General features: G+C 42.7%; 1 protein-coding gene across 1 annotated transcript in view; it reads right to left on the bottom strand.

Moving 5' to 3' along the window:
- Window positions 1-23,806, bottom strand: part of LOC143930304 (neurotrypsin-like) — a 67,754-nt gene that overhangs the window by 2,263 nt on the left and 41,685 nt on the right. Inside the window, exons 8-15 of the mRNA XM_077454539.1 lie at window positions 19,287-19,428; window positions 18,843-19,048; window positions 18,317-18,458; window positions 14,736-14,935; window positions 10,938-11,016; window positions 7,509-7,631; window positions 4,397-4,674; window positions 1,884-2,146 (exon numbers count right to left, since the gene is read on the bottom strand). Of these exons, the coding sequence (XP_077310665.1) occupies window positions 1,884-2,146; window positions 4,397-4,674; window positions 7,509-7,631; window positions 10,938-11,016; window positions 14,736-14,935; window positions 18,317-18,458; window positions 18,843-19,048; window positions 19,287-19,428 (1,433 nt within the window). The remainder of the gene's footprint in view (window positions 1-1,883; window positions 2,147-4,396; window positions 4,675-7,508; window positions 7,632-10,937; window positions 11,017-14,735; window positions 14,936-18,316; window positions 18,459-18,842; window positions 19,049-19,286; window positions 19,429-23,806) is intronic.

The following is a 23,806-nucleotide window of genomic DNA, read 5'->3' on the forward strand; positions in this document are numbered from 1 at the left end:
CTGACTATTATTCCGTCTGCCATCTATGCCTGATCTGCACGCCCGTTACTGACTCGGCTCGTCTGACCCTGCTTCCACCTCTTCCAGCCCGCCACAGCTCGTCATCTTCAGGCTCCTGCCTCCTGCTGTGGATCCACAGTCTGTCCCCAGCCAAGCCCTGAACCAGTCTGCCTGCATCCAGCCGTCCTGCTGTTACATCTGCCCGCTGCCTCATCTGCCTGTTGTCAGGTGCTCCTGGTTTCCCTTCCATGAATAATTGTCTACTACCAGCGCAGACCACTGGACTGATCATAGGCCCTTTTACCTCACCATGCTCTAGTGGTTACTGTCTTACCATCAGTGGCCCTCAAGCCAGAGCTGTACAAGAGGCCTTCCTCTGCAGGTCAGGCTCACCAACTAGGTACGTGACAGTATTTAGCAGTTTATATCTACATAAATTGCATTTCTGTGTTCGGTGCACTGTGAGAGACCAGATATAGTGAATGCAGGGTCCTGGGTTTAGTAACACTTTAAATTACAATGCAAAAACATTACACGGCCTTGTTCAAATGTTACACAAGCTCTGTACCAGTGACAAGCTACATTGTTTATCAGAAGGTAGTACTGAGACAAACTGTACTCTTAGGATAAGGGCTCAGTATTTCAACTTGGGCTAAAGGTGATCTTGGGGAAAGGGAGTGAGTAAAGCATATAAATTCATAATCAGAGAAAACAAAAACCAATCTAAAGTATTTTGAACACAGTAATTGGACTGCATTCCTAATCTGTAAAATAAAAAATATGTATAAATTTACGTTCATGTACTAATGCCCTGTTCAGGGTTGTAATAAATACTGCCTGGACACGTGGCATTAACTAATTGGGAGCCATATCAATTTTTAACATATAAAGAGTAAACTTGACGGATGTACATATAGCTTGTTTACTTTTTTATTTCAGAAAGCCATATGACAATCCTAAGTAGTCGTAGAGCTTGTAACATGTTTGGGTTAAAGTGGTTCTAAAGGCAGAATCTTTTTTTCATTCAATGCATTAGGGTAAATGACCAACCCCCCCGGCCCCCTTATACTTACCTGAGTCTGATCTCAATCCAGCACTGTGCCCGAGAGCTGCATGACTGCTCTCTCCCCACTGGTTCAGAGGCAGGAGCAGGAGACAATAAGTAGGGGGCATGGCCAAGCCACTCTATGTGTGTCAATGGACACAAACAGTGCAGCTCAGGATAGAGCCAACATGAGTTCCCCCAATAGCAAGCGGCCCACTATTGAGACACTAAGCAGGGGGGAGGAGCCAAGAGTGCCAATGGGGGACGATGAGGATTGAGGCTGCTTTGTGCAAAACCATTGCGCAGAGCAGGTAAATATGACGTGTTTCTTTAAAAACAATTTGTTCCCTTTACAATCACTTTAAGCATAGCTAAATGTTAGGGCAGAGGTAAAATCTTAGGTTTGTTCACATTTATAACTTAAAAAAAAAAAAAGTGTTCCACCTAGTACATCAAACAGCTAAAGACAATGCTCTGGCACCGCCTGCTTTTTGTGGCACATGAAATGTCCACTGACCTGAAAGACCCTAGAATAGTGTTTGTCTGTTTACTGAACAGTTCATGTACTAATTTGTTCGATCATAAAGCAAAAACAGAAGTCATACATTCTTACAACATAGGCACAACATGGAAGACATTTCACAGCTTTGTCTTTTTACATAGTAAAGACCCACAAATGAAATTTAAGGCATGTTGCGGACAAGTATTGCTGTATGATGAGACTCATGATGAATTTCTGAGTATCTAACATGGATTGCACTGATCACAATAAATAAAAAGTGTCCTTTATTCATTTCAGTTTTGTAACCCTTCTGATCCAGGGAGTGAACCTGCTTACCTTTGTGTACACCCCAGGATAGCCCTTTCGTCCACACCCATAACCCCAGGATGTTATCCCTACAATGACCCAATGACCATTTGAGTTTTGGCACATGAGTGGGCCTCCACTGTCCCCCTGGCAGCTGTCTACTCGATTGTCTTCGGATAGATCTCCAGCACAGATCATACGATTTGTAAATTTTCCCTTGTAGCGTAAAACACAGGACTCCTTGGGAAGTATTGGAATGGCACCTTGAAGAAGCGTCTTGGAGTAGGCTGTTCCTGTGGTAAGAAAATTACAAATCTGGTTAGGCTGAAAAGATATAAAACAACAAAGTTATTTAGGCAACATCTGTGAAATGCAAAATGAAATGCGAATGGGAAAGTTTATCTAGAATTAAAGGTTGAGTCAGTCCTGAGTTTATTTATTTTTTGGATACTCCCTGCCAAAATTTCTGACTGTCCAGGCTATCCTTCTGGAAGATTTTGAGTGCCCCCGTCTAACCTTTTTGTGTTGCAACTACTCCCACTGTATTCTACAGAACATAACATCATAACATAGAGGCTACAGTAGGTATTCAGATCAAGAAACATAAGTGCAGATATCTTACCGATAGTGTCATAAACTAAATCAAATGGTATCAAATGGAAGGACTCACTAGCATCAATCAAAAACTGCAATATCCGTTTACCCTTTACCCACATCAATACTGGGCACTTTCACCTCCTTCCTTCCCAGACCAATTTTCAGCTTTCAGTGCTCTCGCATTTTCAATGGCAATTGCGCAGTCATGCTACGCTGTACCCAAATTAAATTTTTATAATTTTGTTCGCACAAATAGAGCTTTTTTTTGGTGGTATTTATTCACGACTCCGTTGTTTGTATGTTTTTCGTTTCTTTTGCGATATGAGCGAAAAAAGAGCGGAAATGTGGAAAAAAAACTATATTATTTTCTTCTTTCTATTTTAAAAGACATCCAATAAAATAAAATGTTGTGAAAAATTTAAGCCAAAATGTATTCTGCTACATGTCTTTGGTAAAAAAAATTCTGTTAACTGTATAATAATTGGTTTGTGTGATCACGGACATATGTACGCAGATGATCATGTACAGATGTGCGCAGGTGATCACGGACATACGTGTGCAGATAATCATTGGGACATGTGATTTTACTGTTAAATCTGTGGGGGCAGGTGATTTTACTATGTGGGAACATGTGTGTGGGCACATGTTTTGGGGACATGTGTGTTTTACAATGTGTACATGTTTTACATGTGTGTTTTACACTAGTGATCAGTGTTTAAAAAGCTGTAAAAAAACAGCTCATGCTCACTAATCACCAGCCAACTGCAGTGATCCGCTCTCCTCTCCTCACCAACAACTTCTGTGTGAGGCAAGGAGAGCCGAGCGCCTAGCAACCAACTCTCTGTTTACATCACATGACGGCTGTGATTGGACACGGCCATGATGTGATCAGGATAGCCACACGAGCGGATCAGGATTCCGATCGTGTGTACTTGGCTTAAGACTAAAAATATAATAGCAGATAAATCAGTTTATGTATTTCACCTGTGTGTTCAGTTGCTTAACCGGTTCCTGACTGGCTCCTGCACATATACGTTGGCAGAATGGCATGGCTGGGCAAATTAATGTACCCGTACATTACTTTGAATTTCCCTCCGCGCACGCACGCCTGCCAAGGGCTCTTGACTATGGTCGCTGGTCCCGCGGACTTGATCGCTGCGGGGATACCCACAATTGTGTCACGGAGATCAAGAATGGGGGGATGCCAATGTAAACAGCATCTCCCCGTTCTTCCTAGTAACAGCAAACTGCTCGTCTGCTCCCTGTCATTGGGAGCAGCGATCAGTGTGGTGTCACACACAGCCACGCCCCCATACAGTTAGAAACACACCCCTAGGAACACTTAACCCCTACACTGCCACCTAGTGGTTAACCTCTTCACTGCCAGTGACATTTTTACAGTAATAAATGCAATTTTATAGTATCGATCGCTGTATTAATGCCAATGGTCTCAAAAATGCGTCAAAATTGTCCAATGTGTCTGCCATAATGTCGCAGTCACGATAAAAATCGCTGATCTCCGCCATTATTAGTAAAAAAAAATTTTTATAAAAATGCCATAAAACTATCCCCTATTTTGTAGACACTATAACTTCTGTGCAAAGCAATCAATAAATGCTTATTGTGTTTTTTTTTTACCAAAAATATGTAGAAGAATACGTATCAGCCTAAACTGAAAGAAAAAAAATGTATATATATTTTTGGGGGATATTTATTATAGCAAAAAGTAAAAAATAATGAATTTTTTTCCAAATTTTCGCTCTTTTTTTGTTTATAGCACAAAAAATAAAAAACGCAGATGTGATCAAATACTTGTGGGAAAAAAGGACGCCAATTTTGTTTGGGAGTGCAGAATCGCAAAAGACGCTCTGGTCAGGAAGGGGGTAAATCCTTCCGGGGCTGAAGTGGTTAATTGAAGTTTTGCTTTGACATTAAGACACATTTACCTGTGTCCCCCCATCCAGAGATAAAGCATGTCTTCTGATAAGCTGCCTTCTCCTTCCTCTCTGGCAGACAGATGGGCAGCACATGTTCACTGAAGGCCAGACATTGGTGTTCCTTTCCCTGCACTCTCACCAATGCAATATCATTGTCATTGCTGCCAGAATGATATTTCTTGTGTACAGCAATCCTCTGTACAGGCAGTTCTCTTTCAAAGTCATCCTCGACACCAGTATGGTAATCGCCTACTCTGAGAGAATATCTCTGTGGCTTCTCTCCAAACCTGAGGGATTAACAAAGAAATCATGAAACCCATAACAGAATACACATATACCTTCATTGACTGTGTGTCTGATAAACATAGCTAGTCAGAAAGTGTTCTATGATCTTAAGCTCCCGTACATCAAGTCACCTCGTTCCCATTTTCCTGATGCAAGAGTCCACCTTGAGTACACTCTGGTTTCCGATGGTATCAGAGCTTACTTGGGTGGATGATGTAATTACTCTAGGCCTAGAGGTTGCCTTTTTCGTCAGTATATATTGCTGGGGGTGGGCTATCAGAAGGTATTGACAGATAGTCCTGAATGGGCAAAGTAACCGTGTCTCTTAAAATGTGTGTTAATAGAGCATATTTACAAATGTATCCAGTTTTCTGGCTTGTGCTGTTCTTTAAATAAAAATGTTACATTTTAATTGATTTAAAATGAACTCCAGATAGACATAACACATCAAAAGATGCAGTTAAATATTCATTAGATATCATTATATGCAATTAGTATTAGTACTTAAGTTAATGCCCAACTCCGGGAAATCTGATAATTTTGAGCCTTCACAGCAAATGTTAACTGCTGGTTTAGTGGAGGGAAGAGTAGTAAACTATATCCTGGTGCTCTACATCTATGTTGATGACATATTGACCTTAGGCCACTGGAGCATTGGGGAGGCCCAACCCTTCTGCAAGGGAAAACTTTCAAGATTCCTGGAGTTCAACTTTAAATTTGTCCTTCCTGTAATCCCCTGCAATGCACACCTGATTTTCAGAAAAGAATGTGCCAGGATAGAGCCAATCAGACAGTACGACAGTGCTACAGGGCACTATGCTGTCAGTCTAACACACTGAACTTGCTTATCAGATTATTTCTGCTCCTTCACTGCCCAATCAGTAAGCTGAGGGTGTTTTATCGAACAAGGGAAGTATCTGCTTGTCTATAACGGGTATCTTGTGATCTAGATACCCATTATAGACACTATAGTCAGATCCTCCACAAGATATAATATATACACCGACCTTGACTTGTTCTTTACTGTTCTCATCTGCTTCATATCCTGACCTGGTGCATTCTGTGACTATCCCTATCTGTTTGTTGCCCTAACCTTTTGGCTTATCTCCTGACCATCCTTGTTGTCCCGGTCTGCTGCTTCCTTTCTATCCTCTAGTAGTCTACCGTGAGTGTGAGCTGTGGGACCCTGGGGGCTGCGACCTGGAGCCAGACTGCAGCAAAGTCCATCCCCACCATCAGGGGCCCTGGTGAACACCAGGTGGCTCTTAGATTCCGCACCCTGGGAAATTTCATGCTCTAGCTCCCATGCGATCCATGTTGGTGCTCCAGAGTACCTGCCTTTGAACCATCCACAGCAGTCAGCTGTAAGGTCCACCACCTCAGAGGTGCACTCCTGACCCTAACGGGGTGCATCTGTCACCTGGCCTGGTGACCTGACATCCACTAGGTTTTAGTTAGGGGTATCAGAGTAAAGGGGGCTGAATACAAATGCACACCACACTTTTCAAATATTTATTTGTAAAAAAAAAATTGTGAAAGGCATTTATCATTTTCCTTCCACTTAACAATTACGTGCCACTTTGTGTTGGTCTATCACATAAAATTCCAATAAAATACATTTACTTTTTTGGTTGTAACATGACAAAATGTGGAAAATGTTAAGGGGTATGAATACTTTTTCAAGGCACTGTATATACTGTATTAAACCATTTTAATCAAGTACTTTGGTATTATTATTACGACCCGCAACAGTCAAATGCAGTAAGCTCTGTGATCATCTTCTAACTTTTCATCCAATAAACGACTAAACGCCATCTACTAATTACAAAATTAACCTTTGATTCCTTTAAACACAAGGCTACCATAATGGGACCTAGACTGGCCATCTAATGGTTGTAGCATTTGCCAAAAATGTGTCCTTCAGGAGGTGCTGTGAGGTATTCCGTAGTACTGTGCATCATAATATCCTTTACATTCCACATTGGGGCCTCATTGCTGTACTACGTATGGAGAGGTTGCTAATACACATTAGATCTGCACTCCATAAACCATGGAAAGTGAAAAAGACTAGCAAAATTAAAAAAAGAAAGGGATGGATAAATTCATATTTATTAAAGCGTATTTACATATTTCACATATTTTAGTGTACAAGACTTCAGATTTTTAGGGAAAACACTCAGCAAGCGAATACACAGCTTTAAAACACAACATAAAATATGCATAATGCTTTTTCATTTGGGCCCTCAAGCCCTTGTACAACTGTGCTAATTTTTCAGCTATGGAGGAGTGAATTTATCCACAGACCTAAATGAGGCTGGACAGGTGTGTTTGGAGGCCAATTCTAAAACTATTCATAGATGGGGAACCTTGAAGAACAAAACCAAAAATCTAATGGTGGTTTCTCGGCAGGCACTTGTGGTTTTCCTGTGGTTGAGTGCTAGAGGACATGTCAAGTAATTTAGAAGTTATTTAAGATAACTGGTAATCCTGTTGTTTAACATTTCAATATGGGCCACTCATAAAGTTCCCATTTGGAAGAGTATCCTTTTGCTTTTGAACTGTGTGAAACAAATGCAGGCTGTTCTTAAATCAGAGAAACATCAGAGGATTTTGTATCAGAAGTACTTGCCTTTGTATTAGATTCGGGGTAGGCAACCTCGGCCCTCCAGCTGTTTTGAAACTACAAGTGCCATGAGACATTGTATGACCCTGACAATCACAGGCATGACTCCTAGAGGCAGAGGCATGATGGGATTTGTAGTTTCACCACAGCTGGAGTGCCGAGGTTGATGGTATATTTTGTGTTGCATCTGTGGGTCTCCTGCTTTCTACTAACCTTTTAAAGCAGTGAGCAGCTGTTAAGGCCCAGCAACTGCTGATCAGTGTTGCTCCACATAGTAAACGAGTTTCTGTGTGAAATCCTTTAAGTCTAAGAGAAGCTTGCCATGGCCAAACCCCCCTATAGGAAGAAATCACAACAAAAATATCAAATGACTCTCCTGCCCTTTTTATTGTAAGTTATATTAATACTAATAGAGAAACAACAGCAGGGGTGCGCTATACTCACGCACCTAACCCACTAAAACATTAATGGAGGCAAATATTAATACTAAAACAATTCCATTAAGTTGATCTTTGAATATTACTCCACTCTGATGGCAGACTCTAACCCCAGATTCGCTACTGCCCAAGCCTGCTGGTCCTCTCTAGATATACAGCTTACTGATTCTGACTGGTCTGAGTTTGGTACTGCTTATAAAAACTCTGTGATCTCTTCTAGGGATAGAATAATCCAATTGAATATATTTAATCATAGTCATCTCACACCTGTTCGGTTGTATAAGATGGGCTTATGCCAACAGCTGATTATTTTAGGGGCTGTGGGGGCTCTGCTGACCTCATGCATTGCTTTTGGTCTTGTCCTATAGTCCAAACATTCTGGTCAGAAGTTGACTCCTTCCATGGTCCTAGGTTTACCCAATATACTACATCCTAAAACCTGTCAACTGTTTTTTTTTTGGAAAATTAACAGCATCCAAATACCGTATGTTAAACGTTTGTTACAAATGAGAAGAGAGAGAGGCAGCGCCTTCTAAGTGTAGCATAAAATTACTGGCTTTATTAAACAACAGAGTGGCAACTCACAACAGTAATTCCCCGTACACACGATAGGATTTTCCGATGGAAAATGTTTGATAGCTTGTTGTCGTAAATTCCAACCGTGTGTAGGCTCCATCGGACATTTTCCATCGGAATTTCCGTAACACAAAATTTGAGAGCTGGTTCTCAAATTTTCCGTGAACAAAATCTGTTGTCGGAAATTCCGATCATGTGTACACAATTCCGACGCACAAAGTTCCACGCATGCTCGGAATCAAGCAGAAGAGCAGCACTGGCTATTGAACTTAATTTTTCTCCGCTCATCGTATGTGTTGTACGCCACCACGTTCTTGACGTTCGGAATTTCCGACCAACTTTGTGTGACCGTGTGTATGCAAGACCAGTGGCATAGCGTGGGGGGTGCGAGGGTGCCGTGGCTCTGGGCGCGACATTTAGGGGGGTGTAATTTCATGCCAGTAGTGTCACTACTGGCTGCCTCCTCCTAAATTTAATTTCCTGTGTCCCCGACGCTCAGGCCGCCATGTACAGTGTCCAGCGCCCTGTGATTGGAGGTATGGGTGTCATGTGCGGCGTGGGGCTGAAGTCCCACCTCTGCACGTGACCCCCATACGCCCAATCACAGTGTGCCGGACACTGTAAATGGCGGCCAGAACAATAATGAAAAACTGCCGCCGTCTTCTCCTCCTCCTCCCCCTCCTTCAGACCCATGCAGAACAAACAGGTGAGGAGGAACATGAACACGGAACGGGGGAGAGGCAGAGAGTGGCAGAGAGCGATAGAAGAGAGCAAGAGAGAGAGACAGAGACAGAGAGAGAGAGAGAGAGAGGGGCAGAGAGAGAGAGAGACATAGAGAGAGAGAGACAGACATAGAGAGAGAGAGACAGACATAGAGAGAGAGAGACAGACATAGAGAGAGAGGGGCAGAGAGAGAGGGGCAGAGAGAGGGGCAGAGAGAGGGGCAGAGAGAGAGAGGGGCAGAGAAAGAGAGAGGGGCAGAGAAAGAGAGAGAGACAGAGAGAGAGAGAGAGAGAGAGAGAGAGGGGGGGCAGAGAGAGAGAGAGACAGAGAGAGAGAGGGACAGAGAGAGAGAGACAGAGAGAGAGAGGGACAGAGAGAGAGAGACAGAGAGAGAGGGGCAGAGAGAGAGACAGAGAGAGAGGGGCAGAAAGAGAGACAGAGAGAGAGAGAGAGGCACAGAGAGAGAGGGGCAGAGAGAGAGGGGCAGAGAGAGAGAGGGGCAGAGAGAGGGGCAGAGAGAGAGACAGAGAGAGAGACAGAGAGAGAGACAGAGAGAGGGGCAGAAAGAGAGACACAGAGAGAGAGACGCAGAGAGAGAGAGGGGCAGAGAGAGAGAGGGGCAGAGAGAGAGACAGAGGTAGAGAGTGAGAGACAGAGGCAGAGAGAGAGAGAGAGAGAGAGTGTTACCATAGGCAGGACAGTATCGTGGTCAGCGTAGTGGATAGTATAGTGGTCAGTTTAGTGTAGTGTGCAGTATAGTGGTCAGTGTAGTGTACTGTAGTGTAGTGTGCAGTATAGTGGTCAGTGTAGTGTACTGTAGTGTAGTGGACAGTATAGTATAATGGACAATATAGTGTACAGTGGTCAGTGTAGTGTGTAGTATAGTGGTCAGCACAGTATAGTGGTTAGTGTAGTGGACAGTATAGTATAGTAGGTTAGCGTAGTGGTCAGTATAGGAATCAGGTAGGTCAGTACTATTGTATTGGAAGGAACTGCTAAAAGTCCACAGGTCAGGGGGCGCAAATTACTTGCATTGCCCCGGGTGCTGACAACCCACGCTACGCCACTGTGCAAGACAAGTTTGAGCCAACATCCGTCGGAAAAAAAACATGGATTTTGTTGTGGGAAAATCCTATAGCATGTACAGGGCATTAGAGTGTTAACAGTATGCATATGTTGACTTTACTATGTCATAAGTCAATAGCTGTGCCGTCATCTCCATCTTTAACCACTTCCGGTGGCCACTGACATATGCAAAGAACAGTAATATATGGCTACCAGAGGAAGAGCAGCCTGGCTTCACCTACTCTGTGCTGGGTAAAAGGCAAGATAGTGATGCTCAATAGGGAGAGTAACATTGGAGACAGGACTGATTATGCACCAGAAATGTAATTATAAGCTTATACTTGGCAGAGGTTCCTGTAAACATTGGCAAAGGAAACTGTTGCTTTAAGTCTGTTGGTACACTTGAATTTTTTGCTTCTGAGCTGCTAGAATCCAGTCCATAAAAGGAGAGAAGACATACAGTACACATCACGTCAAGACAACTGAAAACAACTGTGCAATGTCCAAAGCTAAATTTATCATTCTTTTGGGCAATAAAAGAACCCTTTATATATTATACTGTAATACAAATATGTTGAGAAGTGTTATGTTTTCAATTAAAATGATACTCCATTGGCACATCTTCATTTTGCCAGCATCTTACTGTCTCCTCACATTTTACCATGTTTGGTGCTAATCCCGAACAAACTGTGTGCCGGGCAGAAGTAATTTAACATTAACATGTACTGATTTTATACACAGACGCTTTGGCAGTAGACAGGGATGTCAAGAGGAGTCAGAGAGTGGTATTTCCTTATCCTTTAACAAATAATATAATCAGGTACATTACTTTCATACATACCTGACTGATTTGGTTCCACCAACAATTCTCTTCTTTCGTCGAGTCACCAGACTAATACCACACAGGGCAGATTCTGCATCTAATTGATAATAACGTGAGACTTATAATAGTGCAATATCAAAAAAATTAAAATAATAATAATACAATTGTGCTATATCAAGAAAAGAAATAAAAAAATTATTTTATCGATATACTGTATATATATATACATACAGTATAGCATGTTAATACAAAGTAAAATATTCCAACTCTGTCTAGGTAGAACTTGTACACATTTTTTTAGATGATGTTACATTTTGATAAGTTATGTTATTGGGACTTCACTGTTTAAAATAAAGTATAAGCTGGTGCCATGACCGCTACTCCAGGTTCCAGGTTCTCTTGCAGTGTACTATAGAGTCACATTTAATGAAGGTCAGTGGCAGCTGGTGATATATTTTTTTGGGGAGCGGCAATGAACACACAAATGAAAAATGAATGACTATGAACACACAGCCACCTCCCCCAGATGGGTCAGTCGGTCACCTCTTTCTCTAATCACGTGCTTCAAAAAATCACGTGCTTCAAAAAAAAAAAACATGGAATCCTTGCACCCGGCACCCCACATTATGGGCCGCCACTGATGCAGGTACTAGAGTTGTGTCTTCCTACATTGTTTGCATCAATAAACACGCAGCCCCATAGTCTAGTATGGCAAGGCACTCCCCTGCTCCTCCCTCCTTCTTCCCCCTACCTTCTCCAAGCTAAATGAGACTGTGTTGTCCACAGGGCATGAGGTAGAATGCTCTCTCATCCTCCCTCACCTCAGGGCCAATCAGCTAATATGCATTATAGATCAAAAATTCCTATCCAGATAGCAAGCAATTGTGCTGCAAATTTGAAAATGACTTGCTAAGCTATTGCTAGACTTACCAGGCTTTACTAGTTTGTTGCACAATTGCAGCAAGTCTGCATTGCATGACTCCAGAGTGACTTTCTTTGCAAACATTCTGCAAGTCTGCTGAAAGTTCTGGTTCAGTTATGTTATGCAATAGCCATCCCACTACAGGGGTCAGTGTGGCTGATTTTTCATGCTATAGACTTGCAGAGCTCTTACTGTAGACTCACCACTGCAACTTTGCTCTTGCTATAGACTTACCATGCAAATTTGCTACAAATTAGAAAAGTGTCAACTAGAATTTGTACTTCAAGTGCTCTGCAAGTGTTCAACTTGCCAGTGAAAATGTGCAGTAAGTTAACACACTTACAATTCAACACTGCCACAAATTTGTGGAAAGTTATCCTTGCTATCTGGGTATGGATATCTGATCAAGTCCCAGTAATAATTTCAGATTATGCCATGACATGACATCAGTATTCCTGCACGAAATGGAAATCGATCCAGTGGAACCAGAATGTGGGTAAAATTCACCCCTTTTTAACTACTGAAACTACAGAGCTACTCATTCACTTTCTTGTTATCTCTTGCCTTGACTATTGAAACTTCCTTCTCATAGGCCTACCTCTCCATAGGCTATCACCTTTTTAGCCTATCATGAATGCTGCTGCCAGACTTTTCTACCTTACCAGCCGCTCAGTGTCTGCCGCTCAGTGTCTGCCACCCCTCTCCACCAATCTCTACACTGGCTTCCGATTGCCCAGCGAATTATATTCAAAATACTAACAACATCTTACAAAGCCATTCACAACTCTGGCCCAAGCTACATCTCCAAATATGTCTCCAAATATCACCCAAACAGCGGGAAGTGGAAGATCCCCGCTGTGTAAACTGGCAGGCAGCGGCTCTCCTCTCTCCATGGCATGCACTGGCAAGGCTGAGCTGGTGGGCACTGGTGAGGCTGAGCTGATGGGCACTGGCAAGGCTGCGCTGATGGGCACTGGTGAGGCTGCACTGATGGGCACTGGTGAGGATGTATTGATGGGCATTAGTAAGGCTGAGCTGATGGACACTGGCAAGGCGGCATTGATGGGCACTGGCAAGGCGGGGGTACTCATGGGATAGTGGCAAGGCAGCGCTGATGGGCACTGGCGAGGCTGCATCTGATGACCATTGGAGAAGCTGAGCTGATGGGCACCGACAAGGCTGCACTGATGGGCACTGGCGAGGCTGTGCTGGTGGGCACTGGCGAGGTTGTGCTGATGGGCACTGGCAGAGGCTGCACTGATGGGCACTGGCAAGGTTGTGCTGATGGGCATTGGGAAGGCTGCACTGATGGGCACTGGCAAGGCTGCACTGATGGACACTGGCAAAGGTTGTGCTGATAAGCACAGATAAGGCTATATTGATGGGTACCGATCAGGCTGCATTGATGGACACTAGTGAGGCTGCATTGATGGGTATTTGTGAGGCTGAGCTGATGGGCACTGGCAAGGCTGCGTCGATGTGCACTGGCAAGGCTGTGCCGATGGGCATTGATGAGGCTGCATTGATGGGCACTGTCCAGGCTGCATTGATGGGCACAGGTAAGGTTGCACTGATGGGCACTAATGAAGCTGAATTGATGGGCACTGGTGAGGCTGCATTGATCGGCATTGGTGAGGCTGAGCAGATGATCACTGATGAGGCTGCATTGATGAGCAATAGCGAGGCTGCGCTGATGGGCACTGGTGAGACTGTGCTGATGGGCACTGGTGAGACTGTGCTGATGGGCACTGGTGAGACTGCGCTGATGGGCACTGGTGAGACTGCGCTGATGGGCACTGGTGAGACTGCGCTGATGGGCACTGACCAGGCTGCATTGATGGGCACAGGTCTCATGTACCTTAGTTCTTGTGGTCAAGTTCCTTTTTCTTCCCCTTTTACATGGGGCGGATCCCTTCGAGCTGCTCCGCTGATCCCTACATGTATTTCCCAACCAGTATGGCCCCATAGCCTTGTATGGGACAGAGAACTACAAAGCCCAGGGGATTGACACAGCAGAGGCTGCCTGGGAGAAAGGTCAGTCCACCACGAGGAAGTACAGACAGGACAAGAGGGGCTGCTGTTACACTCTGGGGCGACCATCCTGCCACGGTTCCAGAGTCAGTCGGGATGTTATACAAGCTGTACACTCACTACTTTACATTGTAGCAAAGTGTAATTTCTTCAGTGTTGTCACATGAAAAGAATAAAATATTTACAAAAATGTGAGGGATGTACTCACTTTTTTACAATGCACGAGAGACACTTTACCAAAATCTCTCTGCGTCAGTCTTTATGAATTTCAGGGATTGAGTTTTCTAGTCTTCACTTAAAGCGGAGTTCCACCCAAAAGTGGAACTTCCGCTTTAAGCACTCCTTGCCCCCTTACATGCCACATTTTGCATGTCATTTTTTTGGGGGGAAGTGGGGGCTTTGTTAGGAGGGGGCTTCCTGTCCAACTTCCTCCTTCCACCCAGGGACCGCCAAGGCATCTCCTCCTTTCGCCTTAGGCGGCCCCTCCCTCTAGGCGATCTCCTGGGATACGTGACAGGTCCCAGGAGATCGCATGTCCATTTTGGGAGCGCAGCACGACTCACGCATGTGCCGCGGGTGCCCGGGTGCCCAGAGTGGCAATGGAGGTGTCGGCAGAGAGGAGGGGGGAGAGGAGCAAAGCCCCTTTCGGCCGCATCGCTGGACCGTGGAACAGGTAAGTGTCTGTTTATTAAAAGTCAGCAGCTACGCTTTTTGTAGCTGCTGACTTTTAATAAACATAAAAAGCCTGGAACTCCGCTTTAATACAGATCAGTTCTAGGAATTTGAGCTAGTTGCAGACATTAACCACAGAATGTATGGCACTTGTCCTATGGATCTCAGTAATATAATGACAAATTCTATACCTTTCAGTCCAATGCTTTTCTTCTCTGCATAATCGCATATAACGCCAGCATCCTCGCTGTGCCAACAGTTGTGGATCCCACTGTCCTGCTTCCTGCATTCTGCCAGGGTGTTCTCTGTGCCATTGCAGTCTACATTATCCAGGTGAATAGGACCTTGTCCTTCCCCAAAGTAAGCCATTGTCCTGGCTTTGGCAGGACCCCTAAATAAAAAAAAGATATATATATATATATATATATATATATATATATATATATATATATATATATATATATATATATTTTAGCTCCTTTTGTCCTTGAAACAACTGTGTCATTGACTACATTGTACATCAGTTGCTCTGTCTACCACATGATGCAACAATACCACTGGGGTTGATTTACTAGCTGTGCGTGGTAGCCAAATTCTAACTTCAGCTTGTTCAATTATGCTTTGACAAAAAACCTGGAAGCTGATTGGTTTATATGCAGAGATGCACCAGTTTTAGTAAATCAACCCCACAGTGTACTAAAACAAACATACACCATCTGTGGCTTCCAATTATAGAGGCGACTCCACAGCAGGGAGCAATCCAACAAGCGGTCCTGTCCTATAGCGAGCTTCAGATATTCCACATAAAGAGGCGATGTAGGCAAATTGTAAATGCACTCTCAGTGTAATGCTATGGGTTAACCGAGATGTGTGAATTACTGTTTATAGGCATTTTATGTCATTTTTTTTACATTACACTCTTGTCACTTGCCAAGCTCAAATCCTGTTATTTTTGCTGTAGATTAGCCAATAGTACATGAACTAGAGTTGGATGGGGTTTACAACCCTTTAGCCAAGTCATACCATTTTATGGACATGTACAAAACAAAAGGAGTAGAAAAGTATGTGCAGCGCTAATCAGGTTAAGAATAAATGTATTGCTACAAAGTAACTTGAATAATAGGTCCAGTGTAAACCAAACGGTGTACAAGCAATGTATCTTATATAATCCGCGTGTCCATGTTACATGTTGAATACAAACATATATAGACAATATCATAAACGATATATATCCTCAAATTATTACAACCTTACGTGATCATAGGTTTGAAAAAGGATAGCCTTCATCCATAATATATTATGTGAAAATGAAAAAAATAAAAAAAAACAATAGTGCAAAAAAGTCCAGCTCAAATGTGAAAAAACAAATATTCAATATAGCAGTCCCAAAAACTTTTATAAAGAATATGACCCCCAAAACAGCGCACCAACCTATTTTGGGGGTCATATTCTTTTTAAAAAAAAGCAAGGACCATGACAGCCTCATACCCCAAATGAGGTCTGTGTAAGATGAAACGCGTTGGTTCGAGGCTGGTTGATGCCATTGCGTTCTACAAGCTGTACAACTATTTTTATTTTATAAGCACTTTTTTATCCATGGAAATGTGAGTGTTATGAATTTTTTAAATAAATGTTTTCATCTTAAGGTTTTACACTAAGCGGAGCTATTATATCTCTTTTTGGATACACTGATTGAGTGGTATAGAGAAGACGGTGCCCACCTTCACTTTGATGTTGTAAGTTCTATACAGTCGCCTTGTATTATATGGTGGAAGCTGATCATTCCTTACAATAGCAAGGAGGAAGTGGTGTGAAGATTACATCCCTATTGGGGTATATACACCTCCCACCTGTGTGGACCCACTAGGCATAAGCTTAACTAAATATTTGTTTTTTCCCATTTCAGATGGAATTTTTTGCACTATTGCTTTTATTTATTTATTTTTTTCCATTTTCACATAATATATGATGGATGAAGGCTATCATTTTTTAAACCTATGCTCACATAAGTGTGTGATAATATGAGGATATATATCATTTATGATATTGTCTATATATGTTTGTATTCAACATCTAACACGGACACACGGATTATATAAGATACATTGATTGTACACTATTTGGTTTACACTGGATTTATTATTCAAGTTATTTTGTAGCAATACATTTATTCTTAACCTGATTAGCGCTGCATATACTTTTCCATTTTTCTAAAACACAAATTTCTCCTTTGCTGTGCTGGCTGCTGTCGTTTTTACTTTGGACCTCAGCACGGTATATTTTCTTTACACAAAATAAAAAGACTTAGGGAACATCATATGCCAACAACCATTATGCATGACAGAAGTATGACAGTAAATAGCTTTGGTAAGTTTAAAGGGGGCTGTACAATAAGAAACTAGATGTAGAAATGTTGGTGTAAAGTTTTGTCAGTCACCATGGCGGTCACATGTTAATTGAAGAAATATATGGGTTGAGTGAGTGACTTGTATAGCGCTATCTATGCGAACTGAATCGCCTCAGGGCGCTTTCTTGCCACCAGAGTCCATCTGCGGCCTTTTTTTTTTTTTGGCGGTTGACCTACTAAAGGCAAATTACCCTGTTCACTTTGCAACGGAAGCTTCACTTTGCAAGGGAATTTCCCCCAGAGCTTAGTGACACTTTGCAAAGAATACCCACTCACATCCGAGGAAGAAAACCAAAAAAAAAAAAAAGTATGTTTTCTTGCACATGATTGGATGATGGAAGTCAGCAAAGCTTCACCTCATTCACTAAGCTGATGGAAAATTGTCTTTAGTAAATTAGCACCATAGTATTTTATACATCTGTGTGTGTGTGTTTTTTTTATTTGTCATTACATTTTTATTGGAAGAAGCAAAAGTACATAGACACTGCTGGCGGGAGAAATAAGAAAATACAAGGATAGCACAGGTCACATTGAAATAGATGAGCCTGTGTGTTTTTTTTTTACGGATCATAAATATATATATTTGTTATTTTAATACTGCTTGCGTCATGGTGACTGACAAACCTTTACACCTATATTTCTAGTTTCTTGTTTATTATGAAGAACACAGTATATTTTTCTGATTTCTTATATTATATAGTATATTTTTTGTCTATGTTTATCATTACAAGAAAATGCAGATTGCAGACACATACTGTATATATTGTGCATCTATCAGCACAGTTGTGGTTTTCTGGCATTGAGAGGAATGATGTGTCTGCACAGATGTTTCATATGCCCCCATGCAAACTCATGTCAGATGGTTAGGTTTTAAATGCCAGTAAACTAAGAAAAATATTCTGCGTCTTCCAGAGCCCTATATATTGCCTATACACTTCTGGTATTATGTTTTTTGTCATTGTCAGATAAAACCACTAAATAACATTGTACATGCTGTTAAATTATATAATATTAAACTAGATAAGGAAAGGAAAGTATTAAATAAATAAAAATACAAGTAAATGATGTCATTAAATATAGGGTAATTGTATTAGAGATCTTATTAAAAAAATAAACAGAGCTGACATTTAAAATTAAAATCCAACCATTTTTTAATTAGGGAAAAGTTAGAGCTTTTAGTCCATGTTGTTTTGTTACTATCAATGTCTCTTTTAGGGACATTTTAACTTTCTGTCCTCATGACTACTATGGCAAGGCTGTGAGATTTCTGAAAAAGAAAATTCTGCTATACCTTAATCTACAGCAACATCACATTTCCTGAAGGGTCTAGTTTTCACCCTAAATGGTTCACAACAAGCCAATCACCTGTGGCCAAGCTGCCGGCAGACTACCACCGCATCCTTGTCTGTCCAGCCATCATCACACACACTGCCCCAATCTCCATTGAGGAATATCTCCACTCTGCCTTCCTTGGTGCTCTCCCCATCCATCAAACGAATTGGAGGCCCTGAAACCATTAATAATATTAAGAGATCCATTGACTACCGGTCTGAAATGAAATAAAGTTATTGGATGGATAAAGACAATAGATAGATAATTTATACAGGAATGATAGATAGATAGATAGATAGATGTGATATCAAGATGGTATGCAATTATGATTTGCCATGTTGATCATTGATCTTTTGGAAGCTTTGCAGTGAGATTTATCAAAAATGCAGAAATGTAAGTCAGAATGAGATATGTGAAAGTAGTAATTCAACAAGTACAGAGCTTGATGAATTAGTAAAGATACAAAACATAGAGGCCCTTGCATAAATAGATTTTTCAAGTCTATTTTATCCAAAATAATTAAACTTTGATCTCTTTGATAATTTAAGTAGATTACTACCTGTTGGCAATATTTCAATGATGTCGTTGGTGTCATTGGAGCATTGTACGCCCACATCCTCAGAGTGGGAACAGTCGTGCTGGCCCCAGCTACTACGCGTACAGTCCACTAGAGAGCGCTCTTTGCCTGTGCAAGACACATCATCCAAAAGGATCAGCCCTTCTCCAGCTCCATACTCCAACTTTGATGCCAAGCTAGAAGGACCACTGCAGGGCAAATAACATATTAGAATAAAAGATTTCATTGCTGGGTGTGCAAGAAATATTATTATACTCTTCCCCATTCTTTAGCAAACATATGACAATTTATATTTACAGTATATATTATACACACAAACATGCACCCATACCTGTTGCACATATGCACTGTATTATACAGTACGGTATATATTTGCTAAGCTTTAATGCCTCTACAGCTGTATTATTGATGACATGTAATAAGTACCTGTAACCAAGCTGCCTGCAGACCACCTGGGCATTGAGTTCAGTCCATCCATCATCACACACTGTACCCCAGTCTCCCTTATAAAATACTTCCAACCTTCCTTCACTAGGTCCTTTCCCTCCAGTCAATCTCAGTGCACCGTCTAAAAAAAAAAATAAAAAAAAAAATGTAGTTACATAAATATATATTATAACCAAAAAACGTGTGCTAGATTAGATCATTTAAGTGCATGTCAAACTGCTCACAATACGCATTATATATGGTAACAAGATAATCAATGTGATTCACTTAACCTGTCAGTGGTTAGAAAGTTATGGCCCATCAGTGTAGATCTGTGCCATTACAGTAAATGACACTGTATTTTCACCATGCAGATCCAGTGCCTCTCTAGGGGTGTCCAAACTTTGTTCAAAGAGGGCCAGATTTGATGAAGTGAACGTGCCTGTGGGCCGACCATATTGCCTGACATTCTTTGAACCATTAAAATTCGGTCTGAGTGTGTCCGTCCAAGCAAAAACGAATACACAGCCCAGCAAGAATTCTCTTTCCTTTTTCGCGCTTGTTCCTGACACACAGACGAATGCTCTGCTCTTTAGGGGTATCGTTAATTCTTAATGGTACCCCACACATTGCACAACGTGGGGTGCTTTTGGTGTAGTGCAATTTAAAAAAAAAAAAAAGCTTGGGGACTTCTTTCCTTGCATTTTTGTGGGTAGGTAAGCCCATTGAACCATGTCAGGTTGGAGGGGCAGTAAAACCATAGTTAAGCTGTTTTTACCACCCCCAACTTCTCCCCCTTTAGCTGCAGAGGGAGCAGCTGGGGGTATACACATGCAGTGGCTGCAGCTGGAGGTATACCCAGGGTGAATGGGCCTGCACTTCAACTACCCCGCAACTGTGTGGATTGCACAGTTGCGGTATAGTGATGCTGTATTTACAGGCTTAAAACAGGTAATGAGGAGGCTACATAATGCCTCTTTACAGCCTCTCAAATTCCTCTGAAAAGCGATCTGTGTATGGATTGCTTTTCAGAGGAGCAGCAATCCTGGTTGCTATCACACACAAGCCCTACAAAAGCAGTTCTGATGGTACAAGAATGGTGGGGGGGGGGGGGGGGGGTCCAGATTAAAAGTAACATACACACAGACACATACACACATACAAATTCACACATACAGACACATGCATACACATACATACAGACACAAGCACACACACATACAGACACATGCATACAGACACATACATACAGACACATACACATACATACAGACATACATACAGACACATGGACATGCATACACATACATACAGACATGCACACACATACATGCATACACATACATAAAGACACACATGCACACACACACACACACACACACACACACACACACAGTCACATGAATAAAGCCCTTTTATCACTAATTTAGCTTGTAGCATAGTACTGTACCTTTCCAGCTTCCTCATTTAGCCGGGTACTGCACTGTAGGGGGAAGCAGAGAACACAGCACACTCCTCTGCACTTGACTTTCACTTTAGTAACTGACAGAGCTTCTCACAGTGTCGGCAGGGGATCAGGCTCATCTGACAGCTCTGATCCTGTGGCACTCTGGTTGAGAGAGGCTGGTTAGATAGCCAGATGGGCCGTTCAAAACCGGACTGCGGGCCATGATTGGCCCTCGGGCCGGACTTTGGACATGCCTGCTCTATTATAATACAGATCTTTGTGTGCAGTTTCCATAGCTCCCTCTTTTAAAACCAAATCCCTTTGCCCCTCTTTGCTTCTCAGTTGATCATCTTTTTGTTCTGATGTACAGAATTTACTACTTTAAGCGGCGTTCTGCCCCCTGTGCAAAAAAAACATGAAAAGTCAGCAGCTACAGTCAGGGCTGCTGATAGGGGGGGACCACCAGTCCTCCTGTAGGGGGCCCCGGCACACAGAGGGGCCCGAACAGCAAGAGGAATCAGTGTTGTCAATACGAGGAGCAATTACAGAAAGATGCCCTGTGTGGCTCTCTGCAGCAGATAAAAGCTGGTTTCTCTCCCTCCCACCAGCTTTTAGCTGCTGCAGGGAGAGACACAGGGCATTGTTCCTGTTTTTGCTTTCCCCTCCCTGTTCTATTATAAAAGGGCTCATTTATGCAGGTTCTCTGTTATGTTTGTGTCCGCTAATAATAATATTAGTGTAGGCTGTATGGGGCCCCGTGATTTCTAACAGCAGCCCTGGCTACAGTCACATACTGTAGCTGATGACTGTTAATAATAGGACACTTAACTGTCCTGGAATCCAGCGATGTCGGCACCCCAGCTGATGTTTCCATTGGCTCTCAGGTGCTGCCGCCGTAATAGCCTGTAAGGGAAGCTGGCAGTGAAGCCTTGCAGCTTTACAGTGGGTTCCCTACTGCGCATGCGCGAAGCACGATGTGCTCTCTAACTGGCCCAGTTTTGGGGAAGGAGTAGGGGGCCAAACTTCATCACAGGGAGGCCCAATGGAAGTGGGGACAGGTACCTGTCAAAAATAGGTAACCACCCCCCCCCCCCCCCCAAAAGGTGCCAAATGTGGAACCGGAGGAAGGGGAGACAGATAAGCTGTTTCCACTTTTGGGTGGAACTCCGCTTTAACTAGCGCAAGTGTGTGGAGTGTGTCTATGTGAATGTTTTACCATTCTTCCAGAAGCACATTTGTGAAGTCAGGCACTGATGTTGGACGAGAAGGCCTGGCTCGCAGTCTCCACTCTAATTCATCCCAAAGGTGGTCTAAATAATTTGGAGGAGGGGGGATTATCGTGTGGGGTTGTTTTTCCGGGTTTGGGCTTGGCCCCTTAGATCCAGTGAAGGAAACTTTTAAGACGTCAGCATACCAAGACATTTGGACAATTTCATGCTCCCAACTTTGTGGGAACAATTTGGGGATGACCCCTTCTTGTTCCAACATGACTGCACACCAGTGCACAAACAAGGTCCATAAAGACATGGATGAGAGAGTTTGGGGTGGAGGAACTTGACTGGCCTGACCTCAACCCAATAGAACACCTTTGGGATGAATTAGAGCGGAAACTGCAAGGCAGGCCTTCTTGGCCCACATCAGTACCTGAACTCACAAATGCACTTCTGGAAGAATGGTCAACAATTCCCATAGACACACTCCTAAACCTTGCGCACAGCCTTCCCAGAAGAGTTGAAGCTGTTGTATATCACAAAGATTGCACCACTATAGGTGTACTATAGGTGTAGTATGAGATCTCTCCCGCTGTAACAATTGCCGGTTGCCAGCCTTGGTCCGCAACCATTGCATTGACTAAGCACAGGTGTGTGAAAGGCGTTTGCTGAAGCCACAGGAGGTGTTTGTGCAAGATGTGTCCTTGTTTTTAAAGGATTTCTAATAAACTACAATTTGTATGCTGGTAGCGCTGCCTCTTTTCCTTCATTTGATTGTTAGCTCCTGCAGGTTTATTTTTTATTTTTTTTTAAGAAGAGAAATCTGTCCGAGTATGGTTCGCCTAAAGCTGGCCATACACTGATGAAAACTTAGCTGGTTCCTGCTGGACTGGCTAGATTTCAAACAGTGCGTGGGCTCCTGGTCAACCCTACTCGACGGAATTGTTTCTTAGACCCCTTTCACACTGAGCCCACCCAGGCATCAGAAGTAAAACAGCGCTATTTTTAACGCCACTTTACCATCGTTTTAGCGCTGCTATTCGCCCACTAGAGGGGCAGTTTTAACCCCCCACTAGCGGCCGCAAAGGGGTCAAATCCTCCTGCAAAACGCCGCTGTGGTGGCACTTTGCCAGCGGTATGGCAGCGCTGCCCCATTCTTTTCAATGGGCAGGAGCAGTGGAGGAGCGGTGTATTCACCACTCCTACACAGCTGCAAAGAAGCTGCTGGCAGGACTTTTTGTGACACCCTGACAGCGCAGCACTCCAGTGTGAAACCTCGAGTGCAGCTGAGGCTTATTTCAGGCGCTATTTTTAGCAGTGTAGCGCCTGAAATACGCCTCCAGTGTGAAAGGGGTCTAAAGTTGAAACATTTTCTGTTGATCAGCAGGTACAGTTAATCATTGTATTCTTACAGCAGCAAATGCTAGCTGGCTGGACAAAAAAAACAGTATGGCCAGCTTTGGGAAAAGGTGGAGAAAGTGTAATTTGCTGATTGCAAATACTAGGGATGACAAAATGGTGGCAGGAATGGGAGAGCCCTGGGTATAGTGTGGGGGGGGGGGGGGGGAGATGGGAAATATGGAACAGCAATTTTAGGTAACAATTAAAAATCTGTAAACTGCTAATCTTGACAAGGTAAAAAGTCTACTAAGTTTACCCTATTTTGAGTTTTTTACATCCAGGTTCCAAATATCTCCTCACAAATGTGCCTAGAAGGCTTCACTTTGTTACATCCCCTCTCTCTCTGCTTCATTTATCATCAATCACGTTCATAGTTCCAATGCAGATTTTTTTTTTCTGGTGGTTGTGAGAAACTCTTTAAAACTGATGTTTTTATAGATCAAAGCTTGAGATTCAGCAAG

The sequence above is a fragment of the Lithobates pipiens genome, unplaced genomic scaffold (genome assembly GCF_037356315.1).
Source record: "Lithobates pipiens isolate NorthernLeopardFrog02 unplaced genomic scaffold, aLitPip1_a1.2 Scaffold_25, whole genome shotgun sequence".
NCBI classification, from domain to species: Eukaryota; Metazoa; Chordata; class Amphibia; order Anura; family Ranidae; genus Lithobates; species Lithobates pipiens.